Source organism: Diabrotica undecimpunctata, chromosome 1, assembly GCF_040954645.1.
Source record: "Diabrotica undecimpunctata isolate CICGRU chromosome 1, icDiaUnde3, whole genome shotgun sequence".
Lineage (NCBI taxonomy): Eukaryota > Metazoa > Arthropoda > Insecta > Coleoptera > Chrysomelidae > Diabrotica > Diabrotica undecimpunctata.
Genome location: NC_092803.1, coordinates 194,329,336 through 194,342,771, shown reverse-complemented (window position 1 = coordinate 194,342,771; position 13,436 = coordinate 194,329,336). Strand labels below are relative to the sequence as shown.

General features: G+C 35.5%; 2 protein-coding genes across 3 annotated transcripts in view; one reads left to right on the top strand and one right to left on the bottom strand.

Moving 5' to 3' along the window:
- Positions 1–13,436, top strand: part of Rab3GAP1 (RAB3 GTPase activating protein subunit 1) — a 252,279-nt gene that overhangs the window by 11,877 nt on the left and 226,966 nt on the right. The window lies entirely within an intron of this gene.
- Positions 1–13,436, bottom strand: part of haf (leucine-rich repeat and fibronectin type-III domain-containing protein hattifattener) — a 70,645-nt gene that overhangs the window by 5,342 nt on the left and 51,867 nt on the right. The window contains exons 5-6 of one of the 2 annotated variants that reach the window (XM_072520932.1): positions 9,585–9,941; positions 4,056–4,275 (exon numbers count right to left, since the gene is read on the bottom strand). In XM_072520932.1, coding sequence (XP_072377033.1) covers positions 4,056–4,275; positions 9,585–9,941 — 577 coding nt within the window. Of the gene's footprint in view, positions 1–4,050; positions 4,276–9,584; positions 9,942–13,436 lie in introns of both variants that reach the window. The other variant, XM_072520933.1, reaches the window with a different exon arrangement.

Here is a 13,436-nt window from a genome sequence, read left to right as displayed (position 1 = left end):
ACAAGAGAGTGGCAGAATATAAATATCTGGGAGGTTACATCAACACAAAATTAGATCCAGACCAAGAGATCAGGGTACGACTAGAAATGGCAAGGGTTCTTAAAATTCAAGCAATTGTTCTGTGACAAAAATCTGAATACTGCGCTGAGACTGAGGTTTGTTGAATGTTACGTCTGGTCCCAACTATTGTACGGGGTAGAAACATGGACGTTAAAAGCGCAAGTAGTTAAGGAGCTTGAAGTCTTTGAACTTTGGATATACCGGAGAACGTTGAGAATTCCATGGACTGCCAGGGTCACCAATGAGGAAGTGCTGAGAAGGATGGGTCGAGACAAAAAATTGTTGAAAACAATAAAACTACGCAAGACTGCATACCTTGGACACATACTGAGCGAGAAAAAACAGAGAAACTTTTAGAAATGTGGTCGCCAACCTTCGTTAATGGGGACGGCATAGGAAGAAGAAGAGGAAGTCCAAGATAGTGAAGAATCACTTTATTTTTTTCATTTGCATCATACTGAATAATAAATATGTTACCACAGTTAAATAGGCATTGACAAGACTTTTCGAATAATGTACTGCAAGAGCCATGTTTCTGTTAAAAAAAAAATGTCGAAGTCTTCATCTAGTTTACAAAAATGACGCCATAATAAAAAATAGTCTGAGAGAACGCGCGCGCCCGTTTAGAACTATAAATCGAGTTTTGTCCTGTTTTAGGATTACACAAATTTTAGTTGGGACACCGTGTATATACAAATTTCTATAAAATATAATTATTACTACTACTAAATATGTAAGGTTAAATCATTTGACCCCAACACCAATTCTGCATTATCTTCATCTTTCCATAAATAACCATAAACCTTTTTCCTTGATATCTTTATTTACAACGACTTTTTGTCTGCGTGAATCTTCTTTAATATCTTCTTCTCATGGAGCCGTCTCCTTTCGAAGGTTGGCGATCCAAATGGCAATTGTAGTTTTGGAAACTGCTGCGCGAAAGATCTCTGCGGATGAGCGGTCGAACCATCTCAGGTCTTTCAGGCACGAGTTCTGGCGTTTTCCTACTGATCTTTTGCCCTGTACTTTTTCTTTCAGTATAACTTCAAGTAATTCGTATCATTCGCCTCTCAACACATGACCAAAGTATTGCATTTTCCTCTCTTTGATTATCTCTTAATATCAAGATCAATCAACTATTTGTGTTTACTGTCTCGTTTAAACATTGATCCAGCTTATGCAGTTGCTATCGCATTTCCTGTTATTCTTTCTTATATTCTTTAATATTTCTTGTCTTCCTTGTGCTAGTTTTTCCTTGCATAAAGACCAGCCCATCTTCATTTCAGGTTCCGATGGTCTTTTCTCAGAGTCACCATCTCTGTGATGTGTTCTACTTTTGACATTCTTCGGGAATCTTCGTTTCATTTTCTATTTTTCAATATTAGTTCAAGCATATAAATTTCCATATTTCTTTTTGTTTTAGTATGTATGTCTTAAAAGGTTTTCTTTTCCCTTTTTCTTAATTCGAAATACCGTTAACCTTAAGTATATTTTTGAGCTCACTATAAGCAGCTTATCGTAAATTTATCCTCCTGAGAATTTCACACGTTTGGTTGCCTCTACATATCCTTATTTCATGGCATAGATATTCTATATAGGTATATCCAATGCTTTTGCTGTTCAATATTCTTATTCTCTGTTTTACTTAAATTAATGTGTATTATGTATATAATCAAAGCCTAGGTCTTAGGTTGTCTGTAATTTTACGATATCATCAGAAAATCGAAGATTGTTAAGCATTTGGCTGTCTGTATGCCCTTATCTTCTCAGCTTAATGGTTTAATAGCGTACTTCAAAACGGCAGTAAATACGAAATAGCTTTGGTGACATGGGGTTTCTTGTTGAACCCCTCGTTGATGTCAATGTTTTCAGTGGTATTGGAAGTTTGTATAATATACAATACATTATCTACAACGTAATACATATTATGTTGTAGATAATGTTGGTGTATCGGTGGTAAACTTTGCATTTCTACTGTACCAAATATCTTATATATTATATGCCTAAGACGAACAAACATTAGCATTATGAGTCTCTCTTCCCTAGTAGTACTTTTAAATATTGCAGATGGTCGTTCGTTCCATAACCTGAGTGAAAACGGCTTTTTGTGTTGGCTGATATAAATCGAGTATAGATTTTATGTATGTGATTAATTAATGAGATTTATTGGTCTATAATTCTCAAAGTTGGTCACGTATCAATATCTATATAGGTACTACAATTGTAACTTCAATCATAGGAGTAGAATGCAGAACCGAGAACAGAGAAGTTACAATAATCTGTAGCTCAAACCATGCAGTATTGATAGCCTAAGCTGAAAAGATCAAAAACTAGTGCACAGATTCAACACAAGAGGAGAAGAATTCAACATGACAGCTTCAGCTCATGACAGAGCAACACGACTCTACCTGACGGTTGATAACTTAGAAAAAGTAGATAGGATTATCTGTTTAGGAGTCAACATCACAAACGAAAACATTGACGATGCAGAGCCTAGCAGAATAATCATTCTTCTGAAGAGCTATGGATGTGAAACTTGTGTGGTGACTCAAAAATGTATCAACCGCATAGACATCTTTGAAAGAAAGGTACTCAGATGAATATTAGGTCATTCAGATACAATTGCCATGAACAAAGCTATGAACAGAAGGCGAATCAGATACAATTAAGAAATACATAAGATATATAAAGAACCACTTTTATTTCAGTATGTCAGCCTACAGCGTCTTCAATGGACAGGCCATATATTTAGGATGGAAGAAAACAGGCTTCCGAAAAAACTGTTGAATGCAAGAATGCAGCGGAAGAGACTTATTCGATAAACGAGAAACCGATGGAACGATGATGTGGATGAGGACGCCAGAAATCTCCTTGGCAGTGGATCGTGGTGGAGAATACCTATAAACCGTAACGAATGGAGAGGTTTGCTGAGAGAGGCCAAGGCTCCCAAGGATGGCGTTAGCATTGAACAAATAATGTAAATAAAATATCTTACAAATACAATTCCCAGCTATGGAGAACTATAGAGGGAAGTAAGATATTAAGTACAAAAAGCAGATAGACTGGCAAGACTACATGGCGAAACCTATGTACCAACATTAAGATACGGTCAAGACTCGACCAAACACAAAGGCTGTTGAAAACGCCTTAGATGAGAATGCGAAGAAGTATCACAGGAATCACGCTAAGACATTGAACGAGGAGTAAAGACGTCGAAAGAAAGCGTAACGTACTTGCTATAAACAACTGGTCACTCAACAGAAATAATCCATTAATCACATAAGTATCACCAAACGGTAGAAGTATCGACCGACCACGCAAAAGATGGAGTACCAACGCTCCATAGAGTTATCAATCCTCCAATAAATAAGCAGAATTGCTTACAGAGAGATATAAGGAACATAGCAGCTGCTTTATTTCAATTAATTGAGGTGCTCGTCCTCCAAGTACTATGGCTTCTGGTACTATTACTTTTCTCCTTCATACTTTTTCACTGATGCCTGTTTATATCTAGGTAGAGCAGTTGGTCTGTGTATAAATTTTTGTTGAATTCTACAATTTGTATTAGTCTCCCACTTGATTTTACGATTTCCTTTTTATTTTTGAGTTGGAATAGTTCGTTCAGGTGTTTTTTGTTTATATTTGAATTTTATAGAGTGTCCTATTTTCTTTCTAATATTTAAAGTGACCTTATCGTGCTAGTTTCTTTTATGATAATACTTTTCCTGTCCTTTCTCCATTTGTTACATTCTCTTCCATTTCTTCTGCAGTGTTTTTATGTAATTTCTAATTTTAATCATGTTCTCTTTATTCGACGTCATTCATAAGAAATATAGATCCAAGCTATCTAAGAGCCAGTGCTTCTATCATTTTTATTATTTTCTGAAAGAGATTAAAATATTTAACTAATAAGTGATATTCTAAACTACATCTACAATTTTGTGCTCACTACCAAGCCAAATTTGCTTTGAAAATGTAGCTTCGTCTTACCTTACCTTGTCTAGAAGCCAGTAAATTATTTGGGAACGCGCTAGCTGTAAGATATCTTCCTGAATGATTGGAGAAACTGTTCTGGGATTGTCCATCGGCGTTGGATCGTTTGGGTCCTTTCGGTCCGAAATGTGACCTCATGTCGTCAATGGAGGGCGGCGCGTCACATGTGTACATTCTGGGTCGTTGGCTGTGAGTGCTGTAAGCAGAAACTTGATCCCATTCCTAAAAAGTTTTAAAAATAGTTTACATGTGCTATTAGCAAGGACTAGTCAAGCATTTCTACTAATATTTTACCTTAAATTCAGTGATTTTCGCTAATTTTTACAAACAATGATTCCTATACGTTCTTTATGCAGTAAAATGACCTGAAATCTAAACGTCAACCTATTGGTATCTATTGGTACATTCGCTAGAAATCTAACAAGACTCTGATGATCATGCATGTGTAAAATAACCTTATTACAGAACAATAATTGTCACAAGTCACATGGTTTGACACATTGATACGCAGTTTGGGTTCCGCAATAAACTTGGAACCAGAAAGCACTATTTAGTATTCGGGTTATGTTACAGAGATGCAGAGATGTCGGTCTTCCAATTTATATGTGTTTTATTGACCTTAAGAAGGCCATTGATCCAGTAAAACATATTGAAATGATAGCCATTTTCAGCAGGTTGCGTTCTGCATATAATGGTCCTTCGAGCCGGATGCACATCCCTCAACAAAAAACCCACCTGTCTGTCGTTTGGGAGACAAAACTCTACTATGATTTTATAGATGGAATTCGTCCCTTGTCTCTCATACACGTCTGGTGTTATTTCGCAGATGGCTCGCAGATGGAAAAACTGTTTTAAAAAAAAGTGACAAGATGCAAAAAAATTTTAAAAATAATGTGTTAAACTAATGATGCCAACAAATTCATTTGATTTGAACGTATTCAAAAGTTTGGGGGGATTTAGGGCTGCACACCCCCATTAAAATTTTTCTGTGTGTTTATGTGCGCTTAGATTTTGTTGTGTCTTTTTTATGAAAAACGCTTTAAGAACAAGAAAGTAACGTGTCCATTTTTATTACAAAATGTCAATTAGTTTAGGAGCTAATGCAAAAAATCAATTTTTATTTTGTAACTTCAAAGGGCAGTTTTTTTTTGTGTACACTTTTTTACTAAGGTAAGTTTGATTCAATCAATTTATTTTTGTCTCCGGAATGCGTGATTTAATTTATTACATACATTTTTGAAACACCCTGTATACTCTTTATATAATGCAGGAATTCAAAATAATATAAAAATTTTGACCTTAATAATTATTACAATTTATGAATTAACATATGTAATCAATTGTTTGTTTGTTTGTTTGTTTATTTTATTATTTGTCTGTCATAATATCTTACAAATCTTACTAAGAGTCGTATCCGTTTTTTTAAGAACCACCTGTACATTATGGGCCGATTTTCTTCCCCATAATGTTTAATATTCATAAGAAAAAGGTCAAATTCATATAAAGAATATTGTCTCTCTTAAAATATTCGTTCTGTATTAAAAAAAATCAAAAATATGTACTGTTTTTATTGGGAGTAAGCCGTAATTTCACTTTAAAATCAGTTTATTTGATATTTCGTTATTAATATATTATAAATTAGAAAAATATTGTCTCGATAACTGGTTAATTATCACCATATCGTCTTTGTTTTCTTCGAATTCGTATCCAGCATTTAGGATTTGTGTTATTCTATTAACAGTTTCATTTCTTTGTTGGTCACTGATGTTTTGTGCATATATTTATATAACATATGGAAACCGTGAACTTTTTTTGTACTTAATCCATATTTATAAGTTTATCCGCTTTCGATAGCAAAATTAGTATCTCTTATTAATTATTAATTAAATGGCTATTGGTTGTCAGCGAAAAAATGTATAATTAAATACTTTCCCTATCTAGTTATGTGTCGGTACCAGCATTGCGTAAGGTAGGGGTGATGCAGTTTTTTTTTTGCAGATGTACCAATGTCAATGTCTCTTCGCTGTGAATATATTTGCATTCTTTTTATGTCGTATCATTTTGTTTGACAATTTCATTTTGTTCATATTGTAATAACTGGTGGATGTACTAACAAAAGCTCACATGGATGCTAAAGGCCGACATATAATTCCAAATTTATATTGGAATCTTGAATCTTCAATCTTGAAAATAATCTGACAGAAGCGATCCAAATTCTGCGAGGGGTTAGGTAATGACATATACTTTCAATATATATCGTATATGTAGATGAAACCCTTTTTTTTGCAGACAGTCTAAAAAGACAGCTAATGAATGAGGTAAAAATCTGATAAGTGAAAGATTTGGATCAGAAATAAATATATCAAAAACTGAAATTATGGTCATCAGCGAAATTAAAATTGGAGACGCCTAATTGCTTATCAATAATACACCAGTGGACCGAGAAAACAGTTTACCTATCACGAACAATGAGATCACTCATAGTGCCTTTAACAACATGGACAAACCTACACAATCCTCATCTCGACATCAAAGTAAGGCTCCTACGATATTATATCTTCTTAGTACTATACTATGGAGTTGCTGGACACTGACTGAAGCGATGGAGAAGAAGCTTGAAACCTTCGAGATGAGGCTATGCAGGTGAATTCTAAGGGTATGATCGACGCACAAGATAACCGACAAGACCGTACTACAAAGAATGGGGAAGGAAAGATGTACACCATGGGGAACGGGTAGAAAACCTAAGAAAATGGTTCTCCATGACAACACAATAAAATAATTATAGCCAGAATTATTGCTAATAAAAAAAGAAGATACTTATTGGTAGGAATCATAGCTGAAACGCAAGTTGAACTTGCTATACATATTTTGTGTTTTATTCAAATTTATATTGGTAGAAGCGATTGAATGGGCGACCTAAACAGCTCTTAAAAATGCAATTTAAAGAAAATTTAACAATCAATATAAATAGAAAAGTCTTCGGTTACTGTGTGCTGCCACTAATGACCTATGGTAAATAAAAGACACTTTTACTTATAAAGAAAAACGTTTTGATACTAAGAGCAACACAAAGAAGAAAGGAGCGATCCATGATTAGTGTCACGCTGAAAGACAAGATCAGAAACGAAGATCTACGAACTAAAACTAAGGTTGCATATATCATCGAAGGAGCTGGGCAACTTAAGTGTAACCGCTTGGCACTATTCACGTAAAAAGGATGAACGTTGGATGGTGGACTTGCAAAATACTGCAATGAAGGCCAAGGAAAGACAAGCCAAGCAGCAGAAAATTACACGATGACAGAATGATCTATGAAAGATAAGCAAAAGCTCTTGTGCAGGGGACTATAGCGGACTATTGGCGACATAGGGGGAGCTCTATACTGAGTAGTACTCCACGCGGGACGGATTAAATTAGGAAGTTCTTATGACATAGAGGCAGCAGCATCTTATCATGAGAACTGCATGAGTAACTGAGTAGTTTTTCAATGAATATGACAAAAACATTCGCACATACACAACATACGCTTCATACTTTAATGTTTTCCAGCGGTCTCATAAGACCAACAAGACAATTCCTCAAGCTGAGGGCAGATAGATCAACAAATAGATCAACAGATAAATCAACAAATGCTCAATAGATCGCACCGTGGAAACGACTCCACCAGGAACAACCTGCTAGATACCTCCTAAGTCATATACAAACAATTCAGAGTTTCAACATCGAAAAGATTATAATCTCCATGTTAGTCCTTTTAAACATTTGATCGATAATCTCAACGGAAATAAAGGCTCGTGCTACAGTTGTAACGAACTACGATTGTCTAGTAAAATCGCATTTTGTTGACCCTTTCGGCTCTCGGAACTCACACAGATATCTCATCCACATTTTACTGTAAAACATAGGTCGTGTTTTAACAGTCTCTATCTCTATCTATCTTTGCATATTGAACATCAGAATCAATCCAGCTATTGTCCTTGTTAAGATGACTTTTAAACTACTCACAAGCCCGTTAAAATCTAAATGTTAGTGGAATCAATTTGCAAACTATTCAAAAATGTAAATACCTGGGTAGAGCCCCAATAAATTGCCAACGAAGCCACTTAAAGCCAATTCAGAAAAGAATTGAAATTGCCAGAGCAGGATTTATGATTAAGAAACATACTTTGCAACCCAACATGGGCCATACCAATAGATCTGAGAACACTAAAATGTTATTATTGTTCTTGCTTCTGTATGTTTGAGAAACATTGACACAAACAAGGCGACATCAATAAGTTAAACGCATTATGAAATGTGGCTGTACAGAAGAATGTTGCGAATAAGCTGGACCACAAAAAGCAACGGAGAAGTGCTGTCAATGATGAATACTCGCTTACATCTGTTGAAGATCGCCAAAGTTACGAAAACCTTATATATTGGACATATAATGCGTCACAAGGAATACGAACAACTACAACTAACTATTGAGGGAACAATTGACGGAGAACGTCGTACAGGAAGAAAGAAGAAATTGCGGCTCAGGAATATAAGAGACTGGACCAGAACTGAAGGAAACGCTCTCATACACCAAGCCCACAATAGACAAGACTTTGTCATATTGGTGGCTGACCTCAGTAGTGATGATATATACAGGAGGGGAGGATGAAACTGTTTTTAGGACATCTGTTTTATTATTTCATAGGTAATTTAACTCAACTGCTACATAATGTCCGTTTAGAGGCTACGTCTCAAACCAATAACTCTCGTTGGGAGTTTGCGTTGTTATGAAGTGAATCTACTTAAAATTTTAACATCCTACAAAATTATCAGCAACTATATCACCTAATACCAATCTGATAACATTAAGGGTTTTCACCTATATATTTAGAGGCTTTAAACATGTATATCTAGCAACAATATTGAACGAAAACGTTTTATGATTTAGTTCGAAAGGGTTCTTTTCTTGACTATGGTTACTTTGTCCATTTTATGGAGATGATACATAAGTGATCAGTTTTCTGTGATAATACCGATTGACTACAGGCTTTTCAATCTCAGTATTTTTGCGCAATGAACACATTTTAGTAACCACTTTGCTGCTACAATACGCTACAATAAGTTTCCAGTACGGTACACTTTTCCCTTCTTGAATATCTTCCACGATGCGGCTTTTTGGAATACCGCAAAAAGGTTCTGGTCCGATAAAAGGAGTATTAGCTCTTCCCTTAGCAAAACTATTTTAATATCATTTTCAGCAATATCTTTCCATCCTAAAAAAATACGATTGCGATGTGAGTAACTTGTGCAATCTGGATAAATATCTTAGTGTCATCTGGTATGGGTTTTTGCAAGCGTATTAATATTTTCAACATGCTTTTTCTTTATTTGCTATTATAAAAACAACTTACAGGATTTCTTTAGGTAAGTAAAATAAATGGTGCATTTTCACTCGGTAATTCTTGAATCACTTGACTTTTAATATTCTCAATTTATAAGGTAAAATGATAAAAATGATTGAGTTATGTAGTAGTTTGTAGTTTACTTACTTTTGTAGCATTGAAAGCACTAAGTGTTGCCAACGATGACAGAGGTTCACCTGGACTGTTTGGCAAACCAGTACAACAATTAACAGGTAATCCAGCTATAGGTATTCCGTGCTTCATTCCCATTTTCTGTTGATGTATTTCATGTAGTTTTCTTGATCGTCTTCTTGAGGCTGCTATAAATACAATAACCGCCACCACAATAGTACCGCAGATAGCTGCGCTGGCTGCAATGGTGATTTTGTCCATGTTCGAAGAAGCCGAGGAAACAGTTCGGACTTCCCGGCATTGAGAATACGGAACTGTGTCTGGAGTTACGTTGATTTCTTCTAGAGACACGACGCAGACAATGATACATTCCTGAAAAATAAAAAAAATATATGAAGATTTCGACAATAACATTACATTACATTATCAACTGCAAACTGCCAACATGAAAATGGATTACCGGTTGACACAGTAAATCTTGATAGGTAGAGCAGTGAGACAAGGCTGCATGCTGTCCCCGTTGTTATTTAACATCCGGAACAGATCTCAACTGATCCAAACAATCAGTAGTATCCAAAACAAATCTTCCTGTAGTACTGATGGACTATCCATAAACATTTTTTTAAATCTTCCAAAAAATGTGTTGGAAGTCCTGCTCGCACTAATTAATGATTCCTATATGAAAAAGAAAAAGATATATTTCCAGAGTGCCTAAAGAGAGCCATTATTATTCCTCTTCATAAGGGTGAGGAAAAATCGAATGTCTACAACTATAGACCTATTGCCTTACTACCAGTTGGTGAGCAACTTGGACATTCCATAGCAAAGCAGCTATCGGATTGAGTAGATGATGCTCAAGAGTTTACTGTGGAACTCTGAGAACCTCATCATCTTGTTTGTTAATAAATATAGATAAAAAATAGATCATACAAAAAAAAAAGATTTTGAATTATATTATGTATACTGTTTTTTGAACACTGACGATGATGTTGAAAGGAAGCTATATTTAATTTGTATCTTATACATTTTAGAAGTCATGAGTTACGACAATGTACATGATTGTATGCATATGTAACAAAAATTAAAACATAATTGATTATTGTACAGTATATTTACAGTTTACAGTAATTTAAAAAAGACAGAACTTCATTGAGTTTTGTAACCAGTGCTTCTTTCAGGCTGTTGGTTATCTTGAATATCGCCTTGGGTGAGGTGTACTACGGACATTCTATTCTTATATGGTTCACTGTGAAAGGTGTTTGGCATCTTTGGCACATTGGTGGTGATTCTTTGGAAATTATGTAGCCGTGTATGCCCAAGCTGGAGTCTGCTGATAATTACCTGGTCTTTTCTTTTTGGTGGTATAGGAAGATTTTTTGAAGACACGTCTGGTTTGATGCTTTTAATATTTGTGTTTGTTTGATCCCATATCTCTTCCCAGATTTTGTTTACATGAGTCATGAATAAAGTTTTAACATCTGATATTGGTGTACCTGTTGTGGTCGGAATGTTCACATTGTTTATTGCTTCAAACGCTGTTTTGTCTGCTAGCTGATTACCAGTTATTCCGACATGGGATGGGACCCACATAGATGATATGGTTTTCCCAGAAAATTGGAGCTGTTGCAACGCGTCTTTAATTAGGAATAGATTGATGTGTGTAGGATAAACATGTTTAATGGCATGTTAAGAACTTAATGAATCTGATAATATTAGTATTTGTTTTTCATTTTTGGTTTTATAATGATTTAGTGTATCAAGTATTGCTTGGAGCTCTGCGGTATAAATACTACAGCCGTCAGTTAATTCTTCTGAGTCGTTAACCTGATGCAGGTATCGTGATATCATGAAGCTATTAGCTAAATTTCCCAATGTTCCTCCACGTTTTTCTATCTTCTGCCATTCTAACACATTCTGACAATGGAGCGCCAATGGTAGCAACAATATGGTCCGTGTATCGTGTGGGAGATCTACCTCTATTTCTTTTGCCTTCTACTTTTCCCTGGATGGTAAGTTTTTCAAGACCATTTCTTCGAAGGACATGTCCAAAATAGCTTATTATTTGTTCTGATATTTGTGTTCTTAGTCTTTTCTTTATGTTTAGCTGGTCCAGTATGGATTCATTTGTTCTTCGGGCCACCCATGGTATTCTCAGCATTCGTCTCCAGCAATACATCTCAAATACATCTATGTTCTTTTTGTCTTTCTCAGTAAGGGTCCAGCATTCCGATGCATAAGTAAAAACTGGAAAAACTAGACTTCTTACTAGTCTCATTTTTGTATCGGTAGTTATTTCATGGCTTTTCCAAATTTTTGTTAATTTTGCCATAGCGCTTTTTGCGATTGCTGACCGCCGCTTTATTTCTTCAGTACAGCCTCCTTTGTTGGTTATTAATGAGCCCAGGTACACAAATTTATCTACAACAGCGATATTGTTTATCATGACCAGATGATTTTGATTGTTGTTAGCTCTGTCAATTATCATGATTCTCGTTTTATCTCTGTTTATTTTAAGGCCCATCGTTAAGCTTACGTCTTCTATCCGTTGTAGCAGGTGAATCAATTCAGTTTCAGAACTAGCGAGGATAGTAGTATCATCTGCATATCTCAAGTTGCAAATCTTCTTCCCGCCAATGGTGATGCCACCGTTCCAGTCCTCAGTAGCTTTCCGCATTATCCATTCACCATAGATGTTAAATAGAATTGGGCTTAGTATGCAGCCTTGTCTCCCTCCCTTTGTGGCCCTGAAACTATCGGTTAGTTCCCCATTTATTCTAACTCTGGCATAATTGTTATTGTACAGGCTTTTAATTAGCAGTATCAGATGATTGGGGACTCCCATTTCAGACAAAACCTGCCACATTTTACTCCAGTTGACCAAATCGAAAGCTTTACTATAATCTATGAAGCACAAATATGTTGTGATGTTAAATTCTCTGGATTTTTCTACAATCTGTCGTACGTTTAAAATTTGTTCTCTAGTACCACGTCCGGGGACGAAACCTGCTTGTTCCTCCGCAATGTTAGGTAGTAAAAAGGGCTTTATCCTCTCGAGAATTATGTGTAAGAGTATCTTACTGCAATGCGCAATTAGAGCAATTGTGCGATAGTTGCTACATAAATCTTTCGCTCCCTTTTTATGTATGGGAATATATAGTGATTGTGTCCAGTCCTCAGGCCATTTACCTGTCTCCCACACTCTTTGACAAATTTGATGTATTATATCCACTCCAACGTCATCTAGGTCCCAAATCTGACTAAAACTGACCCTAGGGTCAGTTAATATAGTGACAGAAATTACGTTTTCTGATACAATAGCAGCTGCTACTCCGTTGTAATCTTTACAGATACAATTCTTTGTTATTGACATTTTATGGACTTTACACTCATTAATTTCTTTTGATTGAGGTGTTAGTCATGTTGCCTAGTCTATGCTATTAAAAAATATATATATCTGATAAAAACATTAGTTTAGTGATCTTACTGTAACTGAATTCCACTGGACTATCACACTACGGCTTGGGGACAGACTTTACCATAATAAATGCCTACCTGCCTTGTTGCAACAACGATTCTTTATACTTTTGTGTAAATAACGAGTCAACAAGTGTATCTATAAAATGAATAAATATTTGTGAGATAATCACATAGATGGTAACTATAAAACTTCTTTTATGACTGTAAAATTTTCTGTACCACAGACAGAAAATTTGTATGCGTGAAATAAGCAAATATTTTTCCTTGTGTATCTAAAAGATCTTGGTAATTAAGTAAGTCGTTATATACTCAGACACCTGGAAGTCAGGCGCCACTATATAAACAGGGTTTGTGCTGAGAATATGTCGTCGCCAAAAAAATTGAAAAAAG